Raw genomic sequence first — 15,638 nt, 5'->3', positions numbered from 1 at the left:
AACAAGGTCAGCTCCCAGGCTGTTACACTGGGCATCACAGCATGAGGAGGAGGTGACCAACCCTCTGTGAAGAAAGAAGTGGTTCGGGACTATTTAGAAAAGCTAGATGAGCACAAATCCATGGGGCTGGATGCGCTGCATCCAAGGGTGCTAAAGGAGTTGGTGGATGTGATTGCAGAGCCATTGGCCATTATCTTTGAAAATTCACGGTGATCAGAGGAGGCTCCGGATGACTGGAAAAACACTAATGTAGTGCCCATATTTTAAAAAAGGAAGAAGGAAGATCCGGGGAACTACAGGTCAATCAGCCTCACCTCAGTCGCTGGAAAAATCATGGAACAGGTCCTCAAGGAATCAATTCTGAAGCACTTAGAGGAGAGCAAAGCATGGATTCAACATGGGCAAGTCATACCTTGACTAACTTAATTGCCTTCTATAACGAGATAACTGGCTCTGTGGATGAGGGGAAAGCAGTGGACGTGTTATTCCTTGACTTTAGTAAAGCTTTGATACGGTCTCCCAAGCATTCTTGCCAGCAAGTTAAAGTAGTATGGGCTGGATGACTATAAGGTTGATAGAAAGCTGGCTAGATCGTCGGGTTCAACGGGTAGTGATCAATGGCTCCATGTCTAGATGGCAGTCGGTATCAAGCGGAGTGCCCCAAGGATTGGTCCTGGGGCCGTTTCTGTTCAATATCTTCATTAATGATCTGGAGGATTGCGTGAACTGCACTCTCAGCAAGTTTGCAGATGATACTAAGCTGGGAGGAGTGGTAGATACACTGGACGGTAGGGATAGGATACAGAGAGAGCTAGACAAATTAGAGGATTGGGCCAAAAGAAATCTGATGAGGTTCAACAAGGAAAAGTGCAGAGTCCTGCACTTAGGACGGAAGAATCCCATGCAGTGCTACAGATTAGGGACTGAATGGCTAGGCAGCAGTTCTGCAGAAAAGGACCTAGGGGTTACAGTGGATGAAAAGCTGGATATGAGTCAACAGTGTGCCCTTGTTGCCAAGAAGGCTAACAGCACATGACTTATGAGGAGAGGCTGAGGGAACTGGGATTGTTTAGCCTGCAGAAGAGAAGAATGAGGGGGAATTTGATACCTGCTTTCAACTATCTGAAAGGGGATTCCAAAGAGGATGGATCTAGACTGTTCTCAGTGATAGCAGATGACCGAACAAGGAGTAATGGTATCAAGTTGCAGAGGGAGAGGTTTAAGTTGGATATTAGGAAAAACTTTTTCACTAGGAAGGTGGTGAGGCACTGGAATGGGTTACCTAGGGAGGTGGTGGTATTTCCTTCCTTAGATGTTTTTAAGGTGAGGCTTGACAAAGCCCTGGCTGGGATGATTTAGTTGGGGATTGGTCCTGCTTTGAGCAAGGGACTGGACTAGATGACTTCCTGAGGTCCCTTCCAACCCTGATATTCTATGATCTTATGATTCCATGATATTTTGAAATAAGCAAGGCTGGATAATTTACACTCGCACATTTCTAATGAGCTAGATTGTTAATGATGATTTTCATTAAATCTTGAAATAGTGGTCAGATACAGAAGTCTGGAAGAAAGTGAATGTTGAGCTATTACTTAAAAAGTACAAATGGGATGACCAGGTAATTATAGGCTTGTCAGACTGACATCAATCCCAGGCAAAAGAATGTGAAAGCCTGAAACAGGACTTGATTAATCAAGGAAAAAGTATAATTAATCCCAATACATATTGTTTAAAGAAAGTATATTTTATCAAACTAATTTGATTTTTAACTTTATGAGATTACAAGGTTGGAGGATAAAGATAACAGTATTGATGTAACAGACTTTTGTAAGGAATTTTGATATAGTACCACATAACTATATGGCACATCTTAAATGATTAAAAACTGGCTAACTGATAGATCTCAAAATGTAATTGTAACAGGGAATCATCTGCGATAGAGTGTATTTCTAGTGGGGTCCAGCAGGGATCTGTTCTTGGCTCTACCCTATTTAACATTTTTATTAATGACTTACAAAAAACCATAAAATCATCACTGATAACAAGGGCGGCCCTAGACTAGCTGACAGCAACTGGCACCCTAGGTGACCCATGTAATCAGTGTCCCCCACCCCTAAGGGCAGATCTAGGCTGAGGTTTTTGGTAAACTGGGAAACATTTTGCTCCTTTTTTCCTTTTAATGTTTTAAGTGTTTTTTTTAAAACAGAGACATAATTATTCGGTTTGTCCATCTGTTTTGTCTGTCCAACCAATGTTTCTGAGATCAGATAAAATAGAGACACGAAATTTTCAGAATAGAGTTGTACATGACAGCAAGATAATATTTCAGTCCAATTTCAAATAAAAATTCATTAAAATGTTAATTACCATATTTATTATTACAAATCCAAAATCATCCATTATGCTATCCTGCTTTAAATGCCATTACCACCACATCGAATATAGAAAGAAATAAGAAGACTCTTCAATGAACTTTAACCTGTATTTACAAAACACCCTGAATAAAAAATACTCTCGTGCTCTTAAAACATGACTTATAGCTAAGGAAGTGTCATTCTCTTTGACACAGAGTGGAATTCACAAGAGGGACTTAGGCACTGTAAAGCTTAGCATGGAGCTGTCTAGGATAGTCAATCGGAAATGTTGAGGAGAGGGGTGTGGCCTGAGTCAGGCCCTCAAAGGGAGCTAGGCCTCTGCCTCCACTTGAGATTCACAGCAGTGAAGCCTGTCCTGTATTTAGGTGCCTCAGTCAGGTCAGTTATTTTGAAAGAAAAACCAAGGTGATAGAGCCCACACTTTTGACTTTAGCCCTGTGGTCAGAGCACTCACCGAGTATGAGAGAGATCTGGGTTCAATTCCACCCTCTGCCTGATGTGGAGCAGAGATCAGAATTTGGGTCATCTACCTCCCAGGAGAGGGTGCCAATCTCTCAGCTATGGGTTATGTTCGGGTGGGTTTCTTGCAGTCTCTATTTAAAAAATTTAACAGCTTCAACAAATAAATATTGAATAAGGCAGGGAGTCTGGAACTTGGGTCTCCTACCTCCCAGATGAATGCCCTAGATCACTGAGCTATGGAGTCATTCTCATGCTCTCTGTTCCTTCTCTACTGCAAAGCTCCATGGCAAAGAACTCTGAAGCAGAGAGGAGGACGACAGGTAGTGGAGCACCCATAGGGACACATTCGAAGAGCCACAGTTACTGCACAGGGTGAGTAACCATTTCTTCTTCAAGTAGTGTCCCTACAGGCACTCTATGCTAAGTCACTACCAAGCAGTACCCTCTACAGAGGGGCGGGGCTTTGGAGTTGAGTCCAAGATTGAGGACAGTACAACAGATAATATCGTATCAGAAGCTGAGCCTTGGGTAAACACATAGGGTTCAGAAAGGTATGAATGGAGGTACAAGTTGCAGCTCTACATATTTCTGTGATTAGAACATTCCTAAGAAAAGCTATCGAAGTAGAAAGGGATCTTTTGAAGTGAGTTAATACTCTAGGAGGTGGTGACAGATCATGAGACTGATAACAGGTAATGGAGCCAGATATCCATCTTGAGAGTCTCTGCTTGGAAACTGGAGATCCAATTCTGTCCGCAATAGAAAGAAATAATCTGGGAGATTTTCTAGAGGATTTAGTCCTGTCCAGGTCAAAGACTTCTGACACCGAGTGTACGTAATGCCACATCTTTCCCTTATTCAGATGTGCTTTAGGGGAAAAAAATGGAACGTGGATAGGTTGGTTTATGTGAACATCCAAGGATACCTTTGGTAAGAACTTGAGGTATGGTTGTAATATGACTTTATCTTTAAAAAATACTGTGAATGGAGGCTATGCCATCAGAGCCCCTCTCTCTCCCACTCTTCAAGCAGAAGTAATAGCTATGAGAAAGGGGGAGCAGGTAGCCATACTTTCAAAAGGAAGGGCCTCACAAAGCATGTAAGCACCAAGTTGATGTCCCAAATTGGAGTAGGGCATGTGACTTGTGGAAAGAGGTTCCCTAGTCCTCTGAGGAAATATAATCATTGTGGGATGACTTAGCATGAAAAAACCCTCTACCATAGGATGGAAGGCTGTAATAGCTGCCAAGTGTACTCTAACGGCGCTCAGAGACAACCCCATCATTTTTAGATCAAAAATGTAATCTGGTATATCTGACAGCAGAGAGGAATTAGGTGAAAGATGTCAGTAGCAGCAGTGACTGAATCTCATCCACATTTGTAGGTAGGTATTCGGGTGGACTGTTTTCTACTACATAATAGCACTCTCTTTACATCCTCAGAACAGATTGATGTTTCTAGTCCTGCAAACCAATTAGCCATGCCTTGAGTCAAAGAACCTCAAGCCTGGAGTGAAGACTTTGACCAGCATCCAAAGAGAGAAGATGGGGACGGTCCGGAGAGTGATCAGTCAAGCCACTGCAAGCTTGGTGAGGTAAAGGAACTATGTTTGCCTCGGCCATGTCGGAACTACGGCTGGCCTTGTCTTTCCTTACTTTGATCAATACTTTGGATATCAAGGGAGCTGGGGGAATGCCTACAGGAGTCTAGTGAAGGAAGAAAGCATCTCCCAAGGAGCGCCAACCTAGTCCGCCTCTCAAGCAGAACTGGAGCACTTCTTGCTCCTTACCGTGGCAACTAGATCTATCTGCAGGATACCCGAGCCTCAAAATATGTAATGGAGTGTAGTGGGATCTAACTCTCATTCATGATCTTGTGAGAAATGCCTGTTGAGGGTATCTGCTGTGAATTTTTGCACACCTCTGCTGAGGTGTAAGCTGCTGAGATGTTGATCTGATTTCAAATCATCAATTCAAGAGCCTCACTGCTTTGGGCACAGGGGGAAGGTGATCTTGCATCCCCTTGACAGTTGATATAGAACATGTATGACATGTTGTCTGCCACGATCTTCATATATTTGTCCCTGATCAGTGGAAGGAAATAGAGACAGGCATTTCTGACTGCTCTGAGTTCCAGTAAGCTGATATGCAGGATAGATTCAGGAGATGACCACCTGCCTTGAGCAGTATGAGTGTCTAGACGGGCTCCCCATCCCAATAAGGAGGCATCTGTTGTTATTATTAGCGTTGAAAATGGTTGAACAAAAGGGCCCCCTGTGCAAACATTTTGAAGGTCCTTCCATCAGTCAAAGGATTTTTTCCACAATGAAAGGCACAGAGTAGTTTGTTCCAACTGTGTTTGTTCAGCAAATAAACAGTACTGAGCCACCCCTGGAGGTCGTGCATGTGAAGTCTCACATGGCTTATCGCAAAAACACCAACTGTCATATGCCCCAACAGCTCTACAAAGTTTCTGGCCAATGTCTGTGGTCTCATCTGGACTCTACTGACTATGAACTATGAGCTGGATAGAACTATGAACCTGTGCAGAGGGAGGTATGCTTTGGCTGCTATTGCATCCAAGTAAGCTTCTATGAACTCCAAACTTTGTGTGGAGGTTAGGGTGGACTTTTGGATGTTTAGCTACAGTCCCAGTCTTAAAAATAGACCTATGATTCTTTGAGTGGCCAACAAGGATTAGTTGTAGGAGAATCCCTTGAGCAGCCACCACTGAGAGACCTTTTGAGAACTCTTTGGTGCTGAGGAGAAACCAAATGGGAGCATCCTCTCTTGGAAATGCTCTTTACCCAGAGCAAAATGGAGGAACCTTCTATGGGAGAGGTAAATCACTATATAAAAGTAAGTGTCAGGGGTTGAGAACCAATCCCCTTGGTCCAGTGAAGGAATTATTGCTGCAAGAGTTGCCATCCTAAAGTTCTGAACCTTTACAAACCTGTTGAGTAATCTCAGATCTAGAATGGGTCTCCAAGTGCCATTCTTTTTCGGAACCGGGAAGTATCTGGAATAAAACCCCTTTTCTCTGTGTTGTGTAGGAACTGGTTCTATAGCACCCTAATTCAGGAGAGAGCCTATTTCCTGTCATAGAAGGTGCTCATGAGAAGGGTCCCTGACGACAGATGGGGAAGTGGGGTTGGATGATAGAAATGAAATAAAGTGGATGGAATTTCTTGTTGAAATCCTCTTGGCAGAAGTGAAAAAGATAGTAACTGAAGTAAGGGAGACAAGCAAATGGTTGCAGTAGGTATTAACACGAATGATAACCAGCACTTCAACCACTCCATCAAAATTGATGTTTCTAAGTTGTCAGTGGTGAGGTCAATGCCTCAGAGGTAGATGGTCTCCTCTTCTGGAACCGTTGTCTCTTACATTGGGGTTTGTAATATCTCTGGCAGGAAACTGAGCGAGACAAGATCTCTGCACTATCCGGGACTTACTGAACTTTCTTTTCTGTGCAGGCGTGTAAATTTGCAAAGAACGCAATGTGGCCCTTGATTCTTTTAAGGTATATAGAGACTCATCAGTCTTTTCTGCAAACTGCTTCGATCTGTCAAAAGGAAGATCCCTCAACTGTATTTTGGACTTCCCTCAGAAACCCCAAAAGCTGAAGCCAGGACCTTTTGCTGAAGTTGAACTGTTTGCTTGCCTTGCACCAGAGATTAACCAAAATCTGTCTGTTCCCCTGTGACCAGCTAGCAGCTGGGCTGTCCAGACGATTCAGGGGGCCTGGGACAGGGCTGGGTCTTCAGCAGCAATTCAGTGGTAGGTCCCTCTCGGATGGCAGCGGTAGCAGTAGAGCAGCCTAAATTCCGCCTATCGTGGCTTTTCTCCCCAGCCCCTCACCATTTGCAGCGCTTGTACTCACCAGGCGGCGCTCCAAGGCTTCGGCAGCAGTTCAGCGGCGGGTCCTTCACTCGCTCCCAGTCTTCTGCTGCACTGAAGGACCCGCTGCCGAAGACCCGAAGTGAGTGAAGGGCCTGACACGGAAGTGCCGCTGAAAACCTGGAGTGGCTCGCGGGGCCCCTGTGGGGCACGGGGCAAATTGCCCCACTTGCCCCCCCACTCTAGGAGCCCTGGCTAGCAGCACAATTGACAAAAGAGTTCTTTGTGTCAGTAACTACTATGAACACAAGAGAAGATTCACTTTGCTTGCAGCTCAGCAGTCAGAATAAAAAAGAAAGATTAAATGCCGAGCAGCTGTACTTGCATCAAAGGGGTAACTTCTGTTTCCTGGGAGTCAACTGACCAGTCTTAGGATAGAAAGGACACCATTCCATGCAATTGTGGGATATCAGTAGCAGACTCTCAGGACCCATATCTGACAGACCTGGGTCCAAGCTGCGTTCATACTGCAAAATGATGGAGTTTGGACCCAAGTCCCTGTGGGGCCAAAGCTTGCATCCTCTATTCGTGAAGAATCCTGGGACCAGGAGCTGAGTCAGACAGATTGTGCGTAGATGAAGGGGGATTTGGGTTCAAGCTGGAGTCTGAGCCTGGGTTTACATTGCAGTGTAGGCATACCTTTGGACTACTGTGTTAACTCTTGCACTCTCAGTCAGACTGTTCATTTCATCTATACAATCAAGCACACAGCAGCAATACAACAACTACAAAGAACAAAGAAGCTGCACACCACCACATCAAGAAGCAGCAATCTTCCAGCCCAGCACTGCTTCTACAACATAATCACATTACCCAATACTTTGACATGCACTGATGAGATGAAGCACTGCATTTAATTTTTTCTTGTAAAACTTTCAAATGGGATACCAAAATGCTATTGTAATTTAAGGTACCAAACAAGTTTCTCCTGTTAAACAACAGATTGTGTAAAGTTTAAACTATGTACTCATGGAAAGGAGACATAAGCTAATCTGGGTAAAGAGAGATAAACAGTGAGACAATTTAAATGTAAGATTCTTAATAGTCTTTAATTTGCCTGTCTCAGGACCACTCCTTAAATAGCATCTTTTAAATAGCTGAATTTAAATATTTCTTTAGTTTCTTAAGACTTAGTTAAGATCACTCACCTTTGATCATATATAAATTGTTTAACCATGATAAACCAAATACAATTCTCTAACCCCTGAACTCAAAATTCCTTGTCCCATATGTACAAACTGTTTTAGTGCTCAATGATACATTAAGGCAGGACTCTACTGATTTGGGAACTAATATACTTTGATCCTATCTTATGTAGAGAAGAGTGTCCCCACCAGAGAGGGCCCAACTCTTACAGTGTAATCTCCATTAAAAACTCTCCATAGATACAAATACAGAAGAGATTGCAACTGAAGTAATTGAAGCATTATTTATTGCTTATGCTCTGTTTTTGTTTTATCTTATTTTCTCCCTTTCATTAGTAATAAACTAATCCTAGTTAATAATTGCAATTATTTTGCTTATCTGTAGTTGTGCTGTCCCTAAAGCATAGCAAGAGCCCCATTTAACTAAAATAATGACTCACATCCCTGAAATGGCATTAAGAGAAACAATTATTGTTTTTTGTTTCTCAAGAGTATAAATTTTTAGTAATTTTTAGGATGTTACTTGGTGCTCAATACCTTAACACATCCCTTTCCACCACACAAAAGGTATTTCTTCAGTAATGCATGCTAAGCAACTGACTTATTGAGTCATCCCAATGCCCCTATCGCTTCAAAAATGAAAATTATTATAGAGGGCAATATTCCTCTAGGTGTAGATAGCTAATATAATGCCCTCTGCAGCACTTAAATCCTATATTGAGGCAATGTTGGGTGATGGAAGTATGGTGGCTCAGGTTGGGTTGATAAAGAGAATGGTTGTCCACATGGGATCAGCATGAAGGGCAGGGCTGGGGTAAAGTCATGGGATTATAACAGAACCTGTTCAAATGGTCTGAAAGATTCAAACACCCTGGTTTTCTTCCTTTCCTCAACTCGTTCTTTAACATCCCCGTATTAGGCCACCTTTCTTCAGAACAAGCAGGTCCTGGACACAATTCCCTCCTGAATCTATCCGTTCTGATTCTGAAATCGTTAAGTAAAAGAGAGAAGGATTCTGCAAAGCAACATGGAGGCTGTCTCTGTACCACTCTTGGCCCCTGCTAGGAAGGAAGGCTCTAGCTTGAGTTTTGAATTTAGATTGCCCATGATGTGTCATACGTGGCCAGCCAGGCCGATATAAAATACATGGATTTAAAATTAAATATACTGACTCACATGAGAAAGTTTGGGGATAGAAGTAGCAGAGCTGGAAGTAGGATTATACCTTGATCAGGATTCTATATCTCGTCTGAAAAATGTAGGAAAATAATTTTACATCAAGAACATAATTTCTAAGATTCTACATTACACACATACAACCATACTAGATCAGATTATTAGTCACATTAGTCATCCAATCCTGCATTATGACTCTGGTACAGGTTTACATCAGATGCTTCAGCAAACTCCCACCCTCCCCACAGTAATGTATGCAGCTAATTGTGAAATGATTAGTAAGGGGCCCTTTTCTGCCCCAAATTCACCAATTTATATTCTACAGTGTAAAGCTAGGTTATCCTTCACTATATCAAATATCTATTTTTAGAGTCAGAAGACTGAGAGGAACCAGACATATCCATGAACGCTTCTGAGAGGAAAGTGCTCTGACAATACCCAATCACTGCAGCTGAATAAATTTCCTCGCACTGAATATCAACCTTGTATATTGAATTAATGACCTCCTGAGGTCTCTTCCAATCTTCTGATACAACACTTCAGAAATTTGAAAATGCTGTTATTTAATCGATTGATCTTTAAATAGGAAAAGGCAATAGCTATAAACAGGGGCTTTTCCTTACCTCATCAGAAGATCCGTTTTCCACTCGGAAACGTCCAGCTCTTTGAATGGCTCCATCAGCATCACTAGATATAAGCTGTGAAAAAAGAGTTAAAGTTAGAGATACAAATTCTGACTTCAAAAGCCTCCACCTAATCAGAAATTAAACAACAAAACCAGTTTGGCTTCCACCATCTTAGCCAGAAATGCGCAACCCGTCCTTCCCCTCTCCCTCAAAGATAAGCTCAACTCATAGTAATAATTATCAGCTTGGCCAACAAAAGACAACTTCCACCAGAAATTAATTCATTGTAGCTATAAGGACTCAGGCAGGGGAGAGGCTCTTGTGTTCACCTGTTGAAGTGGCTTGCCCACTACAAATTACAGGGTTTTTTTGGTCTCAAATTTTGGCTTCACTGACTCAAAGCCAAGCAGGCTCAATACTGAGGCCCCGACTATGAGAGATGCAATTCCACCAACTGATTACCTGAAGACAGACAGTTTTACATAAGGAGAGAAAACTAGGCTGCCTGGACCACGACATATGCATACTGTGACGGGCTGAACCGCCCTCCTGGGGCATCACCTGATGTGCTTGGGTCTCACTGAGCCCACCTTTTCCACCAGCCTGGGTTTCCTCATTTTGTTTTTGCTGTGCTAGGCTCTTAAGCCTTTTCCAGTACACACACAGGTAAGGCCACACCCAGCTGCAGACAGACTGAAATAAGCTCCGTGTGGGAAGATTTAGCTAGAAGAATGGCCAGCAGTCACGTTCACACCTCCTTTGGAGTATAAACCCAACATAATATTGCCTTGCACTGCATAGCAAGATCTGCACAGTGCAAGCTCATAAGAATTGACCCTCTCCCTCAATGTGGAAATAGATATGCACAGCTTTTTGAATTGCACAAACAGGGCTTTGGAATAAACTAAAAACAGTTTATTAACTATAAAAGGTAAATTTTAAAGTGATTATAAAGGACAGCAAACAGAACAAAGCAAATTACTGAGCAAATAAAACAAAACACGCAAACTAAGCTTAATACACTCAAGGAACAGGTCACAAAATGTAATTTCTCACCCTAAATGTTGTTTTAGGCAAGTTGCAGAGTTTCTGTGGCTTAGAGTTCCAGTTATTTGTCTTTACAAACTGGACTCCTGTCTCAGCCTGGACTCAACCCTGCCTTTCCCTTCAGGTGTTTTTATTAGTCTTCCTTTCTGGGCAGGCAAAGGAGGAGAGTCCTGAATGCCTTCCTTCCCAGTCTTAAACAGAATATACATAAGGTAGGAAAGCCTTTGTTTCCAGTGGGAAAGTACCAGCAGTATCCAAAGTGGTATTTTGTACCAGGTGACTTTATAGAATCATAGATCATTAGGGCTGGAAAGGACCTCAGGAGATCATCTAGTCCAACCCCCTGCCCAAAGCAGGACCAGTCCTCAAATGGCCTTCTCAAGGATTGAACTCACAATCCTGGGTTTAGCAGGCCAATGCTCAAACCACTGAGCTATTCCTCCCCCCTGACCCTGCAGTATCAAAGCAATCAGGAAACAAGGTTTATTTGCAATGTCCACATGAAGGAATGGCAGGGAAGATGGGAAATCCACATCTTTGAAGATTAATTGTCTTTTCCTAATGGCCCATTAAGGCTGGTTGCTTACTGTCTGGTGGGCATTTCCCAAGTACACACATAGCTGTAATTGTTATAGGGTGGATAAAAATCAATGATTTTAAAAACAAATAAAAGAAGTCAGATTTTTTTATTTAAATCAGATTTTTGAGGGAAAAAACTAACTAAAGATAGTATTAATTAAGATACATTGAAGTTCAAAGATATCATCATGGAATATGGATTATAAATTCTATAGTATGAGACAATATATTCAAGTAATGTTTAAGAGAAGTTTTGTAAATGAGTTTCCAATAGTTCATGGACTAGGGACCCAATCTTGTGAGGTTCCAGGGGATTCTGCATCGATTATTTAGGTTAATCTTTCTATCTGCCCAATGGACTCTGTGCTCAGTCTAGAAGATACCATCAGAGATGCTAAGTTTTGCAGTTCTCAAACTGTGGATTTGTATCTCCAGAGATAACATGCTTGTTAACAGCAAAAACGGTAGTTGATTTTTAAAAAAAAATTTTTTTTAACTATTTTAGTTAAAAACAATTTTAACAAAAACAAACCTGATTTTAAAAAACTTGAATGTTTAGCTGAATTCTAAAATTCATATGCTTGTTTTGTTAAAATATTATGTTTGCTGTTGAAAAAAAATTTCAGAATACATAATAATGTTGTTTAGTTAAATAAGACAATTTAAATGTCTATATGGTGATGTTCTCCTCCTAATTATAGCATATCAAGAAAATCTTCCGAATATTAATGATTAACCTGTTGAATTGGAGATAGTTCACCTTCCAATGACTTCATAAATATCTGCTTCAATTACCTTTGGTAAATGAAATTACCAAACAATCATTCATTTTCTGATGTAGCTGTAAAACTAATCTGAGAAGTTTTCAAAATAAATCACTTTAAAAATGTATAGTGTGTACCTTTTAAAAATGAAACCTACATCTATCTCTGAGTTGTGAAGAATATGTACTAAGGTTATAACAACTAACAAGAATGCATTTTTATGTAAAAATCCATGATCAAATCGAGTCTTCCTGACTAGTGACTTACATCAAATCCACCCTGTGAGCAACACAACTCTAAAAACAACAGTTATGGAAGGTAGGTAACTGTTTTTTCTCCTTGGAGTGCTTGCTCATGTCAATTCCATTCTAGGTAACTTGCAAGCAGTATCAATGGAGGCCGGCTCAGAGTTCATAGTCGTGCAGCTTGTAGCACAGCTCTGCCAAAGTCGGCATCGTCTTGCATCTGCCAAGTCAGTGCATAGTGCAACATGAACATATGAACGGACAACCAGGTGGTGGCCTGACAGATCTCTTGGATCAGCACCTGTGCTAGGAAGGCTGCTTAAGACCCCTGCACCCTAGAGGAATGAGCCATCACAATCGCTGGCAGGGGCACTTTTGCCAGCTCATAGCAGTGGCAGATGCACGCCATGATCCAAGACAAAATTCTCTGGGCTGGCACTGGGCAGCCCTTCATCCTGTCCGTGATAGCAACAAACAACTGCATTGATTTTTGGAACGGCATAGAAGCCCTGCGCCTGTCTGATGTCCAGTGTATGCAGCCTACGCTCCTCATCTGATGCGTGAGGCTTCAGACAGAGGACCAGTAAGTAAATGTCCTGGCCTGTGTGGAACTAGGAAACAACTTTAAGCAGAAAAGCTGGATGCGTGAGCAGCTGGACCTTGTCCTTGTAGAAGACCATATAGGGCGGCTCTGATGTGAGCACCATGATCTTGGATACCCGCTATGCTGAAGTTATGATGACCAAGAAGATAACCTTCCAGGAAAGGAGCAGGAGGGAGCAGGCAGCTAGGGGCTCAAAAGGAGGGCCCATGAGCTTCGAGAGCACCAGATTCAGGTCCCACAGGGGAACAGGGGGCTGGTCTACACTACGGGATAAAATCGATTTTAGATACGCAATTTCAGCTACGTGAATAACGTAGCTGAAGTCGAATATCTAAAACCGATTTACTCACCCGTCTTCACCGCGCGGGATTGATGTCCGCGGCTCGCCATGTCGATTCCGGAACTCTGTTGGGGTTGGTGGAGTTCCAGAATCGATATAAGCGCGCTCAGGGATCGATATATCCCGTCTAGATTAGACGCGATATATCGATCCCAGAGCAATCGATTTTAACGCGCCGATACGGCGCATAGTCTAGAAGTGGCCAGGGTCTCGGACGTGTGGGTACAGGTGCTCTAGCCCTTTCAGGAATCATGCCATCATGGGATGGGCAAAGACAGACCTGCCCTGAAGCGGAAGGCGAAATGCAGAAGTGGTCGCCAGGTGCAACTTGACCACGCCGCTTCCCACAGTTCCCATTGGCCAGGAACAGCGAATCGTAGCCACTGGGAATTGCAGGGGGTCATGCCTGCAGACAGTCAATGTAAACAAAATGTCTCATAGCCTGCCAGTGGATTACCCTGATGGGCTGCATTCCGAAGGCTGCTGACACCTGATCTAGGGGGTGCCTGCTGGGAACGTAGACCATTGCTGGCCACGTTTTGCAGGGGTCGCAGATGAAATCAGGCATGCCTGACCACATACGTGCATGCTGTCATGGTGATGGGATGTCTCCTATGTGGGCAATGAGATCCACTATGGCCTGAAAGCGTGCTTCTGAAAGGAAGGCCCTGGCTCACAGGGAATTGAGAACCACTCCAATAAACTCTATGCGCTGGTTCGGCGTTAACGTCTACTTTTCTGTGTTTATTAACATGCCCAGGTCACTACAAGTGGAGCATACCAGATCGAGGCTTCTCCACATCTGTCCCGAAGCCCTGCCCTTGATGAGCCAGTCATCGAGGTACAGAGGGATCTGGACCCCTGACGCCGGAGGTAAGCCACTACTGGCGCCACGCATTCCATGAACACCCTGGGGGCTGAAGACAGGCCAAAAGGTGGCACTGTGAACTGGAAGCAGCACCTTGCCACTAAGAAATGTAGGAACCATCTGTGTCCTGAGAATATGGAGACATGGAAGTAAGCATGCTTTAAGTTGAGAGTGGCGTACCAGTCCCCCAGATCCAGGGAGGGGATAATGGAGGCCAGGGAGACCATTCAAGAAGTTGAAGTTCCACAAGACTTGTTTAGGCCACGCAGCTTCAGGATGGTTCTGAGGCCTCCTTTGGCCTTCCGGATTAAGAAGTATCAGGAATAGAATCCTCTTCCTTCCATGGCCCAAGGAACTGCCTCCACAGCTCCCTCACTGCAGAAGCTTGTCAACCTTCTGAACCAGGAGTTGCTTGTGAGAGGTGTCCCTGAAGAGAGATGGGGAAGCCGGAGGGGTATCCACAAACTGCAGGGTATAACCCCGAGCTACTATGTCCAGGACCCAGCAGTCGAAGATAACCCGTGACTGGGCCGAGCGTAGGGAGAAAGGCGGCTGAGGAAAGGACGGGCAGGATCTGGCCAGCTGACTGAGGAATCGCTCTCGAGCGCACCCTCAAAATGATCGCTTTTGGCTCTCCGGCTGCTTAGTGGGTCCAGGCTGGCATGGCGATTGAGAGGAAAAAGGGCAGCGATGGCTAAACCTGATGTCCCTTCTCCGTGCAGACTGCCAGGCTTGCCAAGGCCTCGACGGTTGTGGAGGCCGGAATAGCTTTCTGGAAGACTGAGGGGTATGCATACCGAACAAGCGAAGGGTAGCATTAGTGTCCTTCAACCCGTGTAGCGTGGCATCAGTTTGATTGGAGAAAAGCCCAACTCCATCATAGAGGAGGTCCTGCACTGAGCCTGCATCTCCTGGGAAAGGCCTGCCACTTGGAGCCAGGAGCTGCATCGCATACCACAGCGATGCGACCATCCTCGCTGCCAAGTCCGCCACGTCCCATGCCATTTGCAGGGAGCATCTGGCTGCTGCGGTCCCTTCGTCTACCAGGGTACCAAACTCCTGAGCCTGACCCTGAGGAAGGGAGTACTGGAACTTCTGGAGGCTGTCCCAGAGGTTAAAATTGTATCAGCCCAGCAGGACCTGATGGTTCATCACCCAGAAACGTAAGCTCCTGTTGAATAAATTTTTCTGCCAAATACATCAAGTTTCTTGGCTTCTTTGTTCTTGGGGATAGAGGTGGTAGGGATCTGCTTGTCCTTCTCATCAGCCACTGACACTACTGGTGAGGTCGGGGGAGGGTGGGTATACAAGTACTCAAAATCTTTGGCCGACAAAAAGTACTTTTTCTCAGCCCATTTTGAGGTGGGTGGATAGAGGATCAGGTCTGCCACAGAGCCTTAGCAATCTTAAGGACCCCATCATGTACATGTAGATTGATCCAGGCGGGCTTGCAGGCTGAGAGGACATTGAAAAGGGAGTCCTCCTGCTCAGCCACCTTGTGCACTTCC

The 15,638-nt window shown here is 43.9% G+C and overlaps 1 protein-coding gene across 1 annotated transcript in view; it reads right to left on the bottom strand.

The window, feature by feature from the left end:
• The window catches only part of GARNL3 (GTPase activating Rap/RanGAP domain like 3), a 164,101-nt gene that overhangs the window by 136,121 nt on the left and 12,342 nt on the right, over positions 1–15,638 (bottom strand). Inside the window, 1 exon segment of the mRNA XM_075060474.1 lies at positions 9,681–9,755. Coding sequence (XP_074916575.1) covers positions 9,681–9,755 — 75 coding nt within the window.

This window comes from Chelonoidis abingdonii, chromosome 24 (genome assembly GCF_003597395.2).
Source record: "Chelonoidis abingdonii isolate Lonesome George chromosome 24, CheloAbing_2.0, whole genome shotgun sequence".
NCBI classification, from domain to species: domain Eukaryota; kingdom Metazoa; phylum Chordata; order Testudines; family Testudinidae; genus Chelonoidis; species Chelonoidis abingdonii.
Note: the sequence above shows the minus strand (reverse complement) of the source record. Positions and strands in the feature narration are given on the sequence as shown.